The sequence below is a fragment of the Phoenix dactylifera genome, chromosome 2 (assembly GCF_051530095.1).
Source record: "Phoenix dactylifera cultivar Ajwa chromosome 2, Ajwa_hap1_PhDact_Kaust_v1.1, whole genome shotgun sequence".
NCBI classification, from domain to species: Eukaryota; Viridiplantae; Streptophyta; class Magnoliopsida; order Arecales; family Arecaceae; genus Phoenix; species Phoenix dactylifera.
This window is the reverse complement of record NC_143191.1, coordinates 26,861,087-26,877,824: the sequence shown is the minus strand read 5'-3', so window position 1 is coordinate 26,877,824 and position 16,738 is coordinate 26,861,087. Positions and strand designations below refer to the sequence as shown.

The following is a 16,738-nucleotide window of genomic DNA, read 5'->3' as shown; positions in this document are numbered from 1 at the left end:
GGGCGACGGTTGCATCCACCCTTTGCTACAAGATATCTGGGCTATGGTGAAGGATGACTGGGCCTTTCAGGCCGAGCATGTGTTCAGTGAAACTAATGAGGTGGCGAATTGGGTAGTTGTCCCTGGCACTCCGAGGTATTCTGTTTTTCGATTTTATTAGGTACATCCGTACTCGTCAGGTATGTTTCACCTGCCTTAGCTAAAAAAAAAAAAAAAAACCGAAAAAGTGCAACAAGACAAAATGAGAGTGCGCTTATCAATGCAAATCACAGATGACCTCTCTAACGAGATCACAGCCGTCCATCCTACTACCCTTTTCTTTAATTAAAGTCGGACAGTGGCTCCGAAACAGATAACCCGCAGGGAGAGGGAGAGCGAGGGAGGAATGAACGTTGTTCACAGAATGGCTGCAGCCTCGCGTTCTCTTCCTCTCCTCTCCAGTTTCCAAACCCTAACTTATCCCCTTCCGAGAACGCTCCTCCTCCCAAGCGCCGGGAGAACCTTGGCCGTTGCCTCTAGGGTTCCGGCCGGGAAGACATACGGGCTCTCGCGGTCCTTCTCACCAGTCGCGGTGGCGACGGAGGACGCGGTCGAGACCGAGGAGAGAAGGAAGAAGGAGGATTCAGTGGAGAAGAGGGTCGTCTTGCCTACCAACGAGTCGTCCCAGAGGTTGCTTCGCGTTCGCCACACGGTTTTGCCCCGTCTCCTTATTCCGTTGGCTTCCTTCTTATCTTTTCTGGAGAAAAAATCGGTTTTTTAGTTGTTTGGTACGATGAATTGCTTAATTTTTTGGGTAGAAATGCATATTTAGTTATGTGTGTATAATCCCACGCTTTTTATGGTGTTGTTAATATCCGAAACTGAAATCCATGGTGGGAAATTTAAATTGAGGATTTACACTAGAAATAACGAACTACATATATTAGAACTAGGAGCAGAGAAATTTCAAGAACATTAAATCATGGGCAAGAAGATGAAATGGTGTTTGCATTTTTTAATTTCAATGTAAATCGTCTTTTTTTACTCATCTGTTCATATTTTGACAAGAAAAGCATTTCAAAGGTGGACCTGACAAATTTTGGGGAGAGTGACATTCAAGGCTTTGCCAAAAATTGCCAATGAAGGTAATTTACCTGCAGATTGGGCTGCTAATTGGTTACTTAGACTCCAGTTTTGCCTCTTGAGCTCAGAGATCTTGTTTTTGCTGATATCCTTGGATGACTGATTGTTTCCTCTGAAACTAAAATGATGGTCAATTAGGTTGCTGGAATGCCAGATCGAGCAAATCAATCAATGGTTTCACTCTATCAGGGGACTTGTCTCAGAAGGAGACTTCAAAATTTCTAACACAACACAAATTATACAAGAAATTAAGCTGAAAAGAAAGTAATAACTCACAGAATAAGGGATACAAACCAATGAGATTGATTTTATAAGAGTAGAAGCTTGAAGATTTCTCAAGGTAGAAGGAATGGTTGTCATCCCGAAGAGTCAAGGTACAAGAGGATCGTGGCAAGGTTCATTCCATGGAAACTCTTTGTAAAAGTTGCGGGTAGTTGTTGGAGTGTCTTGAAGATGCCTTCTTTTCGTGGTTTCGCTTCCCTTTAAATTTAATAATTACAAGAAACCGACCATAGATAACTGTTTTAAGAAATTATCAATGCCCGTATTTTAGTCTAAACCACAGTCATTTCTGGAACTGCTTCGTCAGTTATGCGCCATTCTCCAGTTTCTTGTTCATTTGTGCCATTCACCAATAGATTATAGAATCAAACAGGACATAATGTGGTCAAATCGACCTGTATTAGCCCAAATTTTTAATTCCCATCTCTTATCATAGAAATTCAACCATTATTGGTCATATGGCTTGTCTTAGCTATAATAATAATAAAAGAAAGGATGAGGAGAAGAATATCCATACACAAAAGAAATCACGACAAGAAATATGGAGTCCCACTCAACACTGCAAATTTATCTTCTCAACTAATTCTTTGAGAGAATTTTGTTGGTTAGATTGTATGCTCATTTATTTGCTACCTTTAGATGTTCTTCTTATTTTATGTTCTCCCCTTCTATGCTATCCATAATTAGGATGAGGGAAAGCATTTACTTGGTGATTGTTTTGATAGGTTTTCTACATGTACATGTGCATGTAGATTTGCACACCTATGTGCATCATGCACTTCATGGAGCTGCTTATTGTTGGGGACTTGATAAGAGGTCCAATATGTGGTATGCTTTGCATATGGGCGTGGCAATAGAGATCCATAGGCACATGTACATCTAGAATAGCTTTCGTCCACAATATACATCAAGCAGTAATTCTTCAATCAAAATGATTTTGAGAGGGTCATGTATGCGTTTGAGGACCATGAAAAGAGGAGGGGAGGTGGGAAGTTCTAATATTATATTAATGGTCTTTATGGAATTGGTAGAATCAAATTATGCAACAAAGAAGCAATATATGTGTATATACACATGTAAACATATATGGATATTGTTATAGAAAAACACCGAAAAAGAAAAAGTTACACCTGCTACCAAATTCAGACATAGTAGTCGCAAACAAAAAATAAAATTTGTTGGATCTGATCTTCAAGGCCTAAAATTCCTACAAACAATAAATTATATGTTTTCGATATCCATTGCCCATGCATCAAATATTCTAAATTAAGTGTTTTAGTGGTAGAATGCAACGTGTTGATTTTTAGATGACTTGATGCATGGGCAACGATGTCAAAACTTTTTTTTGTGTGTTTATAGATATTCTATGAGAATAGGCCTTGGCATAATAGTAGGGTTGTTCCATTATGATATAGGTATCATAGGTTCAAAATATGGAAGTAGCCTCTCTGCACATGAGGGAACTCTATCGGACCCTCCCTAGGCCTTATAGTGGTAGGAGCCTCATGCACTGGGGCACCTTTTTCTTTTATAGACATTCCATACTTTGTAAATCATATTCTATGACTTTGATATTTATTTTACAAACCCATCTTAGAATTTCGCATTGAGTGTAGACTCTTCTTTTTTGTATTCCTTTGGAAAATTGATCAAAATTGATTCTTATCTTTTTAAACTGTTATATGCTTTTCTTTACTGCTGAGCTACACTCTTACTAAAGTGCTATGTTATAACTATTTAGTCTACTCTAGGCCATCGAATCATGATTCTTGTTCTTTAAAGCTCTCTTTGAAAAACAGATCAAAAAATGAGGATAACCTACTTCTCTTTTAGTGTCCATAAACACCACTGTTGTCTTAGGGGCATCAAACAAAGTATGTGTTGAGTTACCAAAATTGTTGTACCATCATGCCGTTCTCTAATGGTGAAATTGTACTTGTTGGTTAAAGCAAATTTACCATCGCCAGCAGCATACATGTTCTGGTATAATTTTTAGACATCTCTGTCCCCATGATAGCTATGAACAACATCTGCCATTTTTCCATTACAAGAATGTGTCTACCGGATAGCAAGCCCATGCTTTTGCATCGTCAAAATTTGCCAAACAGAATAGGCGCTATTCAACCCCTTGTCTTTTGTTGATTACATGTCAAACAGAGCCCAAGTTTATAATCAGTTCCGCTTGATGCATATATCACCTAGTTAATTTTCATACCCTGCAATTGTGATTAACCAGTATGATCTTTATTGCAGTGTGCACATGTGATGGCCATGGCTGTTCAGAAACTCTTCCCAGGTTCTAAAGTGACTATAGGTCCATGGATAGACAATGGGTTTTATTATGACTTTGATATGGAGCCTTTAGCAGACAAAGACCTAAAGAGAATAAAAAAAGAAATGGTGAGCATGAATTGAGTCCTAGTAAGTTTAATTTCTTTGACTTCTAAAGGAAGGTCAGTGCAATATCCTGTATGTGGAGAATATTCATTAGCTTATTATTTCAGGGTACGGAATTTATTTCTTACATCATCTGTAGGATCGCATCATTAATCGAAATCTACCATTAATAAGGGAAGAACTTTCCAGAGAAGAGGCTAAAAGAAGAATCATGGCCCTTAATGAACCATATAAATTGGAGATTTTGGAAAGCATCAGGGAAGAACCTATCACCATATATCATATAGGTAAAGTTGCTATTCGTTCTATGTTATCACTCAAGTTGCACTCATGATTTTTTTGCTGTATGTCTTGATAATTTGTGCAACTACACTTCTCTTTATTTTAAACAGGAAATGAATGGTGGGACCTCTGTGCTGGACCCCATGTTGATTCCACTGGGCATATAAATAAGAAGGCTGTTGAACTTGAATCAGTTGCTGGGGCCTACTGGAGAGGCGATGAGAACAAACCAATGCTGCAGAGGATATATGGCACAGCATGGGAGACTGAAGAACAACTAAAAGCATACCTTCACTTAAAAGAGGAGGCGAAGCGCCGTGATCATAGGCGTCTTGGTCAGGATCTTGATCTGTTCTCTATACAGGTATTTATCTGAACCACATTATCAGTGCGGTTATTAACTGTCAAGGAGTCAATATTTGTATGTGTTCTTCATAGAGATGAATGTTCACATGATCATGCCACAATTTTTATCAGTCTAGCAGAAAATAGTAAAAGTTGAATAGCTTGTAGCAAACACACCCATATTACAATTATACTTCTATGACTCTTACACTTAAACCGTTTGGTTATATACTTGTCAAGATGGATGTTCTTCCTTAATTACTTTGTACGTTACCCATAGGCAAAAAAATGGCAGTGCTAATTCGTTTTTGTCTAGAAATAAGTTTTGGTGAATCAAGCATCACAGAGACACTTGAGTTTGCTGTCAGCTTGCTCCTTAGACCATGTGTCCATTCAAGGCTGACAAGTTGGATTAGTCCAGCAAGGTAGAAAAGAAAGTTCTTGCTTTAGGCAATTTGCAATTTACACATCTGCTTCCCATCTTTGTAATAATTATGCATTCAACCTACATGACTCTTCAACCATTATTTTGAATAAAGTCTATTACTTGTTCAAATGCAGGCAAGCTTTGTGTATATAATATACCCTTCTTGATGTTAATTTTGGGAATGTTTGGATACACTGGCATATAATGCTTGGATAGCTTCAAGGGTTCTCATGTATCTGCATTTAGCTGAGTTGAAATAACTAAACCACATCCTTATCCATGATTCTACAATCTCTCTATCTGATTTGCAATATTCTAACTCCTTGGGGATCACAGGATCTCCAACCTCTTAGATGCTGGTCCATTTTTCCATTCTATCACTTTATCCTTACTCCTCACATAAGTATATGACAAGGACAGTGTAGGATGTTCTGCCATTAAGATTCCCCCTTGATATGTACAGCGCACTTAACTGCTAAAACCCCAAACGCAGCTTACAACTTTCATTGTTCTGTGCTCTCAAAAGAGCAGCTCTTCTCAAAATCTCAAAAGGTGCTGAGTTGGAAATCCATTCTACAGACTTTTGTGGTTATGGAGAATCCAGCTCCACTGGATATGATATTTCCTCCCTAAAATTAGGATATAGAGATGTTTCTGTATTGCTTTGAAGAAAATATTTCTTGACACTATTAATTTGACCCCAAAAGAGTTGATTGTTAATTGCTTTTTTTAAAAAAAATTAAAAGATTTGAAACAATAGATACTTTGCCACCTTTTATGCACCACTAAAGGTAATAGTTTATTTTGTCTTACATTCCACCACTGTGTTTTTAATTATCATAAGCATTTTTGACTTTGCTTGCTCTGATGAGGACTTAAAAATTAGAGAGATGCTGTGTAGCTGCTCTCTCCACTCTCTTCTGAAGTGTGTACTTGCAATATGTGTATTTTAACATTATATAATCCATGACAGTATCATCAAATGTAATTTTTTCAAAGAGTAACTTGTGTTTCATCCTCCAATCTCAAAGCTGTTAAAATCCCTCAATGTTTTATCTGGTTCTGTGCACCAATTCATTTCTTCTTATGCTAATGCAGCTAAAGATCTTAACTTAAGCCTTGAACCACTGATTGTCATTCTTCATACTGTCCTAGGACTTTATGGCCTTGAAGGACATCCTAAACATTACATTTCATGTATAGTTGAGGTTTTGTTGAAGCTATTGAAATATTTCTTCCTATATGCTAGTTATGTCAGTCCATTCACTAATATATGCAAGTCTACTGTGATTGGAGCAGATTCTGTTGCTGGCAACTGTGACATTTTCACTGTGTTGGAAGAAACTGTATCTTATACTTGTCCTACCTCTTGTACAGCAGTAGTTAATAACTTAAGTGTCTGTATGTCTATTATTTTTTTATATATTTTGTGGTAATATGTTGTGGTTGCACTATTTTCCATGAACTATGTATTAGGTGCTCTGACTGGTATCATTGATCTTACATAGCAATATGAGGCGCCTGTATATCTTGGAAGACATAGTTAGATTATTTGGTATTGTTTGTGTAGAATAATATACATGCAAAAGGGGCCTAGTGCATGCAAAAGTGTCGTCATTTTCATATAGGTAAATAGGCTAAGATTATCTTGTGTCCTTCATCTTCTTGAATATCAAAATTTGGCAATGCTGGTTTTCCTATTTGAAAGTATACCCCTGTTGCTGCATGTTCATGCTGCAACAAGATCCTTTGTCTACATAGTGCCCCATAGTTTGGCTTGAACAAACAAAAGAACATCCTGAACTTCCTCCGAATATTTTGCAGGAAGAAGCAGGTGGTGGACTGGTATTTTGGCATCCAAAAGGTGCCATTGTTAGGCACCTTATTGAAGATTCATGGAAGAAAATTCATTTGCAACATGGTTATGAGCTACTCTACACTCCCCATGTTGCAAAGGCAGACCTTTGGAAAATCAGTGGCCACTTAGATTTTTATGGAGAAAATATGTATGACCAAATGAATATAGAAGATGAACTTTATCAACTTCGGCCCATGAATTGTCCTTATCATATTTTAGTTTACAAAAGGAAGCTGCATTCATACAGAGATTTTCCCATCAGAGTAGCAGAGTTGGGAACAGTGTACAGATATGAGCTATCTGGTAGCTTGCATGGGCTCTTTCGTGTAAGAGGATTCACCCAGGTATTCGTTTCTATCTTTGTGAACTTTTAATTACGAACATCTTGGTTGAGTTTTTCAATTGTTATTTCATACCATCCTGCTGCATCCTTATTTTCCTTTCCTCGGTCCTTGTTTGGCATTCCTTGATTGGTCATCATTGGTCATCCTATATGCAGGCATATCTTTGTAATAGTATAAATTCTGGTTAGTCATCATTATACATGTATCTGTCATTTTCATTCTGGTTACACCAATGTTTTACTTTTGCACAATAAACTTCCAACCAATTCTGTTGATCTTCTTTATTTTTTGCTACAATTAAAAGGACTGCAATGCAATGTTATAAATGATTTGTTTTCTTCTTTTAGCTGAAATCCCCCTTCATCCCCCTTCACGTGGTTTATTAAGTGTCACTCCTATAGTGATTATCCTGATGCTGAAGCTGTGAGCTTTGTCACAAATCTCAGGTCTTGGGTTCTGTTCACGAAGTACATAATTTTTTGGTATATCTTTTGATTTGATTGCACTTTGTTGTAAATTGAGCATCAAATTCAGCATTATATAATGAGTCATGACTGCTCTGGAAGTTCTTTCATTCTTTTGCAAAATGCAGTAGATATTTACAGCTCACACTTAAATGTGCACTCGCTAAATTAATGGCTGCATGTTCTGTGACATCTAGTGAGGCTACATTAGTTGCAGTATTATTTTTTGTTGCTTTGTCACTCAAAGGGGCTGCAGATGCTATCATCATTTTGCTTTCAAAACCTGATATATGCTTCCTTGATAAGATGGTGAAATGAATAACATGCATAAGTATTTGCTTTGCATTTCATAGAATCATCTTTACACATGCAGGATGATGCACATATATTCTGTTTGGATGACCAAATCAAAGGTGAAATCAGGGGTGTTCTTGATCTGACTGAGGAGATATTACTGCAATTTGGTTTTAATAAATATGAAGTAAACCTTTCAACTAGGCCAGAGAAAGCTGTGGGCAATGCTGACATATGGGAAAAAGCAACTGCTGCCCTTAGAGATGCTTTAGATGACAAAGGTTGGGAGTACCAGATTGATGAAGGTGGTGGTGCTTTCTATGGTCCAAAGATTGATCTCAAAATTGAGGATGCTCTTGGAAGGAAGTGGCAGTGCTCAACTGTGCAGGCAAGCTATCTAACATATTGCTTGTTAGAACGCAGATTCTTTCTAGAGGCATGCAAGTTGACATTGTGAATGAGCAGATCACATTTACTAACAAAAACTGTTTATAAAATAATGTAGGTTGACTTCAATTTGCCTGAGCGTTTTGATATTTCCTATGTGGATTCAAATGCTGAGAAAAGAAGGCCTATCATGATTCACAGAGCTGTTCTTGGGTCTTTAGAGAGATTTTTTGGAGTCCTCATAGAGCACTATGCGGGCGACTTTCCGCTTTGGATATCCCCAATCCAAGCTCGTGTTTTGCCTGTCACTGACATAGAGGTATATTTTCCTGTTCCTTGGAAATTTTAAATTATTCTTCTAGAAGTTTTATGGGCAGAAATGTGTGGTTTTCTTAATGCTACTGAATTTTTAACATGTTATCATTCTCTTTTGGCTGACAGTTGTGCTAGTTTTGTCATATTTTTGTTTTCTTTTTGAGAAATTTATCATAATAGTATTTTAGTTTGCATTTCATTGTCATTGAGTTTGCCAGAGAAGTTGCTTGAGGCAGCAAATGCACTTAAGAAACATTTGACTATAGTCGGTTTTTGTGTCCTTGGAAGACCTTTCAAAATGACTCTTACCTCTATGACCTAGAGGAATTTGACCACATTGCTATACTTCCAAGAGATTTTCCTCTACCACTGAATATAAGAATTTGTAATAGCATCTTCCATTGGGTGGTTAACATCGACACAAAATGTTCAAGATCTCCGCTGGATATGCCCTGGCTTATTTCTTCTTTAAGCAGATAGAAAGTGCTAGTTTAATATGTATATGTTTTTGGTACACAGTTTTATTATATTTCAAAACAACTAAAGTATCATACTCCTTATAGGATGTATTGGTAAACAGAGGTTACAAATTACTAGATCTAAATCCTTAAGGATATAAAACTTCCCTTACCTTTCAATTTTGACCATCACAGTAGACTTTCCCCGTCATGTCCTTTAAACTTGATATGGAGATACATGTTGTATTCCTAGGCAAACACCAGAAAGCATGTGCATGTGCAGAGAATCAATAAAAGGAATATTTAGAATTTTTCATTTTGAAATCAATTTAGTATACATTGGAGAGTGATCTTGCACATCCCCCCTTTCCCACATAATAAACCACGGCACCGAAGAAAAAGGTATTGCTTAGAGCCCTCACTCACACTCAGTAAGCTCTTTTAAACTTAATGTTTATCCTTTGAGAATCTGAGATATGCTATGAATGTTAGTGGTAGTGTTATTTTAGGTCCTGCCCTCCAGTGGACGAGTTTGATATACATGAGATGTGCTGGTCATCTATAAACTGGGCTATAAATTGATACAATTGTTGAAAGCTGCTTCATATTTTAGTTGTACATTTCAGGTTAAATACTGCGGTGAGGTGGTGTCGAGGCTGAAATCTTTTGGCATCAGAGCTGAGCTTTGTCATGGCGAGCGCCTTCCAAAGCTTGTAAGGAATGCAGAGAAGCAGAAGGTGCCCCTGATGGCTGTTGTTGGGCCAAAGGAAGTTGAGGCCCAAACAGTAACTGTTAGATCTCGAATGGGTGGTGAGGTTGGGACCATGACTATTGATGAGTTCATCAGCAAAATCCTGTTTACCATTGAGAACAGAACTTCATTATAGAGAGCCTGTTGTACATGTGACTGATGGTGATCCGAAAAGCAGCAATCTTGACTCCAGATAAATTGAATTTACATAGGCAGTAAGTACAGAGGTTCAATCTTAAGTGTGCTACAGGTTGCACCCCCACCCCCGATCCTTTTTTTTTTTGCTTACAAATCCATTTCATGTGTTTTCAACTAATAAATGAAGCTTTTACTCAATTATTTTGTAATAGATGTGCACTTATTACACAGATTTGTATGATATACAGTTTGTATACCTAATTATAATTGTACAAGTGCACAACTCTTCCAGAAAAATCTCCTTACCCATCTAGTATACAAACTGTATGATACACAGTTTGTATACTTTAAAGACATTACCGTATGCTAGAAACATTTGGCATAATTGGAACTTTGGATTACAAATAAGTTATATAAAACTTGAACTAGATGGAGTGAAACTCATATATTCCTTGACCAATAGGGAAACCTATACATAAAAATTCAGCTCAAAATCGACAGATAGGATGCAAAGATTTCGTTACAGATTCATGGACTCTTCACACCTCTGTGCAAATTCAAGATAATGCCAGGTTTACTGGGTCCTGAAGACAAATGCACCTGCACACATGGAAGTAGGTCAGAGCTTGTAAATCAAATTTAGCAGTAAATCAGATGTACCAAATTAGTCCGAGAATATGAAAGCTTCTTTACCTAGTGTGGGCATCAACAGTGATAATGCTCCAATGGCAGCCACCTTTAGCGGCAGTCCAATCTTAATCATGTCTTTGATCTCGATGTGCCCAGTCGTGAATCCGACGATGTTAGATGGTGTGCCGGTGGGAAGTAAGAAGGCGAGCTGAGCTCCAATGCCCCCAGGAACCATCAGCAGGAGAGGGTGGATGCTCATGGTTTTTGCCAGTTGGATGAGGAGAGGGATGACCAGCGTGGCGGTGGCATTATTAGATGTGAACTCAGTGATGCTGCTGCTAACAAGGCAAACCAGGGGAGTGATTGCTAACTGTGGGGCTGTCTTCAGGAAACCCAGGCTTTCAGAGAGTATGTCGGCTAGGCCGCTCGAGCGTACACCATCGGCAATCGCAAAACCAGCCCCCAGTAGCAGTATGACATTCCATGGGATCTTCTTGCATTTGTTCCAGTCCATCAGCTTTTCTCCCTCTTGCTTTCTGTTTGGAATTATGAATAACAAGGTTGCCATCATCACCTGCACCAGAAATGAAAGAGGTATGCCTGTTATATTTATTTGTTCTTTCATATGTTAGGTTAAGCCAGCAATCTATGTTGCAGCTGTTAGCTTCTTTTCTGCACTTACACTAACAGTTCCATCACCCACTCGTCCATGAAATAGAGAACCCCATCCAGGTACTTCATCTGTTATGCTTCTTGTCATCCATAAAACCACAAGCAACTGCACACAAGCAGCCCCACAAGGGGGTTCAGATAAGTCAAAAGAAGTAAATCAGGACAAAAAGAGAACAACTTTTTAGGTGTTAGAAGTTCAGATACTTACTGAAAACACAGCTAGAATCATCTTTTCAGCAAAATCCAGGGGACCTGTCACACACAAATAACACCTGAACTCAAAAAAACACCAATAGGGGGAAAGTAACCAAAGAGAAATTTATTATGTAATTATGATTTTTTATAAGTTTAAGGCATAATTTCTGTCAACTTCCACCCTATCAAGCTACGGCCGCGATATTAGTGAGTGCCAAAAGACTGGTGGGGTGTTTTCTCCCCCCTTATGATCTCTTGATTATTTGAAGAACTTAGGTTGGCAAACCTGGTTGGCCATAGCATAACATTTTCCATGCTTGAGTTCTAAGTCTTAACTTTTATTTAATTATAAACGTAATATCAGTTTAATAAATCTCATAAATCAAGTAAAAGGGACTAATGTAAGTAATTACGTACCTAGCAACTCTTTTTCCCTCTTCAAGCTGCTTTTGTCTATATAACATGAAAGCACACCTGTAGAACCCTTTGACAGATAGCATAGGCAAAGCAGACCCCACAATGCAAAGAATATCACCACTGCCAAGGGAAAACCAAAGAAGAACCAAGTGCTGAAACTGATTGGCATCTCCTCAGGGAAGGAGCTCCCCCACATCCCCACCAGTATGAGGTTGGCACCAGTTCCTGTGAGCGTGCTCATCCCTCCGATGGCCGCCGAGTATATCACCCCTAGTATCACTCCCTTGCGAAACTGGTTCACAGCCGGCTGCACCTCAAGACCCCCTTCTGGGAGCCATTGCAGTATGCCAGTGGCTACTGGCATCATCATCACTGCTGCTGCTGTGTTTTGCATCCACATGCTTATGGATGCTGTCGTGGCACAAATCCCAAGGATCAGCAGTCTGGGGTTCAGAGGGTCCCCGCAGAACAACAAGGTTACCTGTGCATCAAATCATTACTGTGATTAGTTATCAGTTATTTAGGAGATTTAATTGAGTTACAAAGTATAGTGAAAATTTATTAAAGTAAAGAAATAAGTGGAATCAAACAATCTAGCTAAAAACATCGTTAGTTTAAATATTTAGTCTCTTATATTGTTAGATCAAGAAAGAGCAAGGCTTGGCATAATGGTAGGGTTGCTATATTGCGAACAGTATGTCATAGGTTTAAAACACATAAACAATCTATTCATAAGCGAGAGTAAGGCTGCATACTTCTGACTCTTTCCAAATTTTTTACAGTTGCAAGCTTTGCTACTATAATTTCATAATGTACATTCTACTGAAATTTTAACAGACAAGGGCGATGGGAGATCAACTTACATTTAAGGCTAGTCGCCGGTGGATGTTATAATGCTCTACAGCCAATGCTAGTATAAAACTACCTAGCATGAGAGAGATGACATCGTTCATATATGATCTTGTGACTTCCTCGGATGAAGCTATTCCAAAGATGGGGAAGAGAAAGAGAGGGGACATGGAGGTGATTGGCATCGGCACGGCCTCGGTAAGCCACCATATGAAGACCCATGAGAGGACAGCCAGCATGTTTCTGCTCGAACCATGATCATGGAGGTCGACAAAGAGGCATAGAAATGTGCATGCCAAGGGGCCAAGAAGGATGAAGAGATAGTTGGTGGGCAACACTGATTTGAATGAGAAGTGCTGGTTTTGTAGGGGTCTTCTAATTGGTAGAAGTGGGGTTTTGGGGTCATGGGAGCTCGCATGGTTTGGGTGATCATCCATTTTGGAAGGGTCTTTGGTGTGGATTACATCCTATGCCTGCTATATTTATACATCTTCCCCATTGGTGGGCTGTGGAGGGAAGCTGAAGGGAATGTCCCATTGGTGGTCGTTTTGTTGGAGCTCATAGATTGTCAAACAGGTCAATGGAAGGGAAATGGGGTGGGTTGGATGTGTGCAGCTTCTCTCTTCCTGCACGAGTTGCTGACTTGAAAACAATCAAACCTGAAAACCAATGTCCATAAGAGTGTCAAAAGTGGTTTCCTGGTGTTGTATTGATTGCAGGATAAGGATGTGACTCACCTACATATGGTTATGGGGCCATACAGCCCTCTGTCCCTTTCCAGATTATTGGGCTTTTCTTTTTCAGAAAGGGACCATTGGATTTAATATGCATCCTTCTTGGAAATAAATAGGGAAGGATTAAAAAACTGTCCATGGTGATGATATCACTAGTCTTGATTAAAAGATTTGTGGGATGGGGGGGGGGGGGGGGGGGGGATCTGGTTTTTGCATCAGTCATTAGGACTGTGGTTGTATGAACTCGGTATTGGAGAGCTTGGAGTGGTAAAGACAAAATAGTGGCCATGCAGACTGAAGTTTAATACAGATTTGTGGTCCTGTTTTTGTGAGAAAATGGAATTGAGCTAGGGGCTGAACCTTGGAATCCATCCATGAGGGGAAAGGAAAAGGAAGAGAAAAAAAAAAAGAAAAAAAGGAGGGCAACACAAGGAAAGGACTAAGAAATGAAAGAAGAAAAGAAGAAAATGGAAAGAAAGAATAGAGGAAAGAAGGGAGAAGAAGAAAAACAAAAGGAAGAAAGGAAAGAAGGAATGAAAGGCTATCGGGATAGGTGGGATAGCAATGTATCCTGTTCTGCGGAGAAATCAGGATCCATCCAACGGAACTTAAAACTTTGTACCAAGAGAAACTTTGGAAGAGTCCCTACTAAACTATCATCTTGGGTCCACAAAACTTGGACCAGGTAAGTGATAAAGCTGGTCAGCATTTGCTTGTCTTTCCTGCACGATTGATATTTGACTGATTCCTTTCTTATTGTTTATTTAGAAACATCGCAAAGAAACAGTGCATGGATTAGTCTAACAAACAAGAAGATTAAGGGATTATGTATAAGTACACGTAGATTGGGTTATCCTTATTGGTTGTGGATTAGAAGAACAAGGAAAGCTCTTAGAAAGCAAAGGGACAAGCATGAGAAATTATATTAGGAAAGGAGGAATATAAATTTTTCTTCAAAAGTGTGGATCAGCTGACACTAGATCCAGTAAACTAGCAGTGCGGCCTTTTGTGCTGCCTGCGAATGCATTGGGCGAGATGCATGTGGTTTTCTCCGTCCCAATCAAGCATATTCCAACAGAATGCCGACTATATTTTGGTGTCGAGCGAGACATGGGAGCTCATCAGTCTCTGGAGAAATGCCGCACACAATATTTTATACTTGCGTTAAAAGAAGAGTCCAATTTTTTTTTCCCATTGAGTACCTTGTTTTGGCTGCCAAAGCCTGTGGCTAGTAGTTTTGGGTAGCACCTCGGTCTCTACCTCAGCTCTTGTAGCATTTTGGATAGTATTTATCATCTAAAAGTCTCCGCCATCAAGTTTCTTCAAGATTAACTTCGAAGGAGATGTGATGGATGGTGGCAGTAGAGATGGAGCGGACTTTATGATTGAAGACCTAAACTCCACACTTGCCACAGTTAGCGATAGCCCAATCTTCGATATTTCAATTGCAGAAGCGAAGTTGAGGGATGTTTGAGCCAGCTTTACCTATGCTCGACTTACTTTGAGAGCTGACTTCATCCTGCTTGAGAGCTAGATCTAAGGGCGGGCTAGAGAGGTGGGTGCTCACCCCTTGCTTCAGAATATTTGGAGTTTGGCGAGAAGGTACATCTCCTTTATGGTGAGATGCATCTACAGAAAGATGAACAAGGATGTGGATTGGGTGGCCTCCTTTATAGTTGACTACTCCGATGGGGTGCTCTAGATCAATGTGATGCTTGCTCCAAGGGTTCTGCTGCTTTCTGACTCTCTTGAGTATATTCACACTAGAATGGTGTAAACGCCCGTCTTAGCAAAATAATAATAATATTTCCTCTCCAAAAATCAAATATTACTCCTCAAAGAAAAGGAGGGAGGGAGGGAGGGAGAGCAAACAACTGATGCCAAATAAAAAGATTCTTCCATCCCCTGGGCGGATTGTAGCAGTATGAAAATGGAGACAGAAGCAATGACGAATAAGATTTATGTGATTCATGCAGTGTGGGCTTACACAGCATGAAATTCTAGTGTGAGGTCAAGATCCTATATCACGTCTTCATAAGTCTAAAATAAATCCATTTTGACCTATCAAGAGTTTTTTTTTTTTTGAAGGAAAATGGAGGAAGTGACTTGATTCCCCCTGATTAAGATTAAAGCTATTTACAGAGTCACATAGTAACAAGGATACACAGTCTCATGATAAAACAATATGATAAGCCCACAAGACAAGAGAGACTAAGGCCCGTTTGGAGGAGCTGTTAGCAGTAGAGCTTTTAGAACTAAAGTTTTTATAAAAAACTGTTTGCTATTTGGTAACTATATTTTTAAAGTGATGTGGAACTTTAACATGTGTTTGGTAAACAATCTAAGAAAATACTTTTGGTATGACAAAATGACCATAAAGAACATTACATAGTATTATACCACAGAGCATAATAAAATATAATATGTATTAATGCAAAAATATATGATATAGTACAATATTATTGCAATATAATATAATACTATTATAATATACTAATATAATATTCTATACTATAGCATAATAAATTAACATAATATTAAATTATTTAACATAACATATCAATGTATTATGTTATAATGTAATATAATATTATATTTATAGTATAATACAATAATAAAAATATAAAATATTTTAATTATTAGCATAAATTAATTTTTTATAATATAACATAATATTAAATTAATTTTTCTGCATCATAATTCACATGGAATGCTCAACATTAGCACATGGATATTTCAGCAACAAAAAAAGCAGCCTTCCTAAAGTCAAGAAATTGCATTCTTCTAACTGCCCTAAATATCAAGATTCTGCATTTGTCAAGATTTGTATTATTGCTTTTGATAGCGATGCATCATCTCTTTGCAGCTTCAAAAAACTTCTAGATATAGTTTGTCTTTTGCTGATTTTAAACAGCAAAGCAGACCTCATTGTGCTACTAAACACATGCAGTGCCTTCCGTTTGGAATGGTTCAAATAGTAGCTCAAAAGCAATCAGCACTGGAAGTATTATTCATCATTTAAGCTTCCCTCTCAACTCCAGTAAAAATCTGCTTAGCCACTTGCATATTTATTAACAAGAGATGAAGCAATCAGCCACCAAAAAAAAAAAAAAAAAACCTTGTATTGGAGTGGCTTACCACCATTAGTCCATATCAACATCCATGATGGATGGGAGGTGACTAAACATGAGGTAGAATATTATCATTTTCCCTCAAAATATGAGCAACTGACACACTCTCCTTGAGACCTCATTGCTCACCTTGTTCTCAGGAACCATAGATCTCTCAAAGACATCTTAAAGATGCCGACAGCTTTCTTGAGATGAGGCACCAAGTAAAATCCTTCAGCTGTTCAAGCTGATCATCTGACTGCAGTA

General features: G+C 38.4%; 2 protein-coding genes across 6 annotated transcripts; one reads left to right on the top strand and one right to left on the bottom strand.

Annotated features, from left to right (window-relative positions):
* Nucleotides 1-351: 351 nt before the first annotated feature.
* EMB2761 (threonyl-tRNA synthetase, putative / threonine-tRNA ligase) lies at nucleotides 352-10,161 on the top strand. Of its 4 annotated transcripts, none has more exons than XM_008815057.5 (8): nucleotides 352-691; nucleotides 3,658-3,804; nucleotides 3,941-4,088; nucleotides 4,194-4,447; nucleotides 6,680-7,057; nucleotides 7,895-8,203; nucleotides 8,321-8,521; nucleotides 9,602-10,161. In XM_008815057.5, the coding sequence occupies exons 1-8, from the start codon at nucleotides 386-388 to the stop codon at nucleotides 9,860-9,862; spliced, it is 2,004 nt and encodes a 667-aa protein (XP_008813279.1). In that variant the 5' UTR covers nucleotides 352-385; the 3' UTR covers nucleotides 9,863-10,161. The 4 variants fall into 4 exon arrangements, with proteins under 4 accessions (XP_008813279.1, XP_088571858.1, XP_088571859.1 ...); XM_088715732.1 differs by having other exon boundaries at nucleotides 355-669; XM_088715733.1 differs by having other exon boundaries at nucleotides 355-691; nucleotides 3,909-4,088.
* Nucleotides 10,162-10,278: 117 nt separating this feature from the next.
* On the bottom strand, nucleotides 10,279-13,950 carry LOC103723960 (tonoplast dicarboxylate transporter-like). Of its 2 annotated transcripts, XM_017846844.4 has the most exons (6): nucleotides 12,642-13,950; nucleotides 11,779-12,259; nucleotides 11,375-11,418; nucleotides 11,177-11,272; nucleotides 10,558-11,068; nucleotides 10,279-10,464 (listed from the first exon to the last, which is right to left on the bottom strand). In XM_017846844.4, the coding sequence occupies exons 1-6, from the start codon at nucleotides 13,062-13,064 to the stop codon at nucleotides 10,439-10,441; spliced, it is 1,581 nt and encodes a 526-aa protein (XP_017702333.1). In that variant the 5' UTR covers nucleotides 13,065-13,950; the 3' UTR covers nucleotides 10,279-10,438. The 2 variants fall into 2 exon arrangements, with proteins under 2 accessions (XP_017702333.1, XP_026656101.1); XM_026800300.3 differs by having other exon boundaries at nucleotides 10,291-11,068; nucleotides 12,642-13,212.
* Between the last annotated feature and the right edge of the window lie 2,788 nt (nucleotides 13,951-16,738).

What these genes read in the sequence shown, in the direction of transcription:
- EMB2761 (XM_008815057.5), top strand. Translation starts at nt 386, where the DNA reads ATGAACGTTGTTCACAGAATGGCTGCAGCCTCGCGTTCTCTTCCTCTC. An exon ending in TTGATCTGTTCTCTATACAG is followed by an intron (nt 4,448 to 6,679) that starts GTATTTATCTGA and finishes AATATTTTGCAG; the next exon opens with GAAGAAGCAGGTGGTGGACT. An exon ending in GGCAGTGCTCAACTGTGCAG is followed by an intron (nt 8,204 to 8,320) that starts GCAAGCTATCTA and finishes AAAATAATGTAG; the next exon opens with GTTGACTTCAATTTGCCTGA.
- LOC103723960 (XM_026800300.3), bottom strand. Translation starts at nt 13,064, where the DNA reads ATGGATGATCACCCAAACCATGCGAGCTCCCATGACCCCAAAACCCCA. An exon ending in GAGGGAAAAAGAGTTGCTAG is followed by an intron (nt 11,419 to 11,778) that starts GTACGTAATTAC and finishes TGTGTGTGACAG; the next exon opens with GTCCCCTGGATTTTGCTGAA. An exon ending in TGGGTGATGGAACTGTTAGT is followed by an intron (nt 11,069 to 11,176) that starts GTAAGTGCAGAA and finishes TTTCTGGTGCAG; the next exon opens with GTGATGATGGCAACCTTGTT.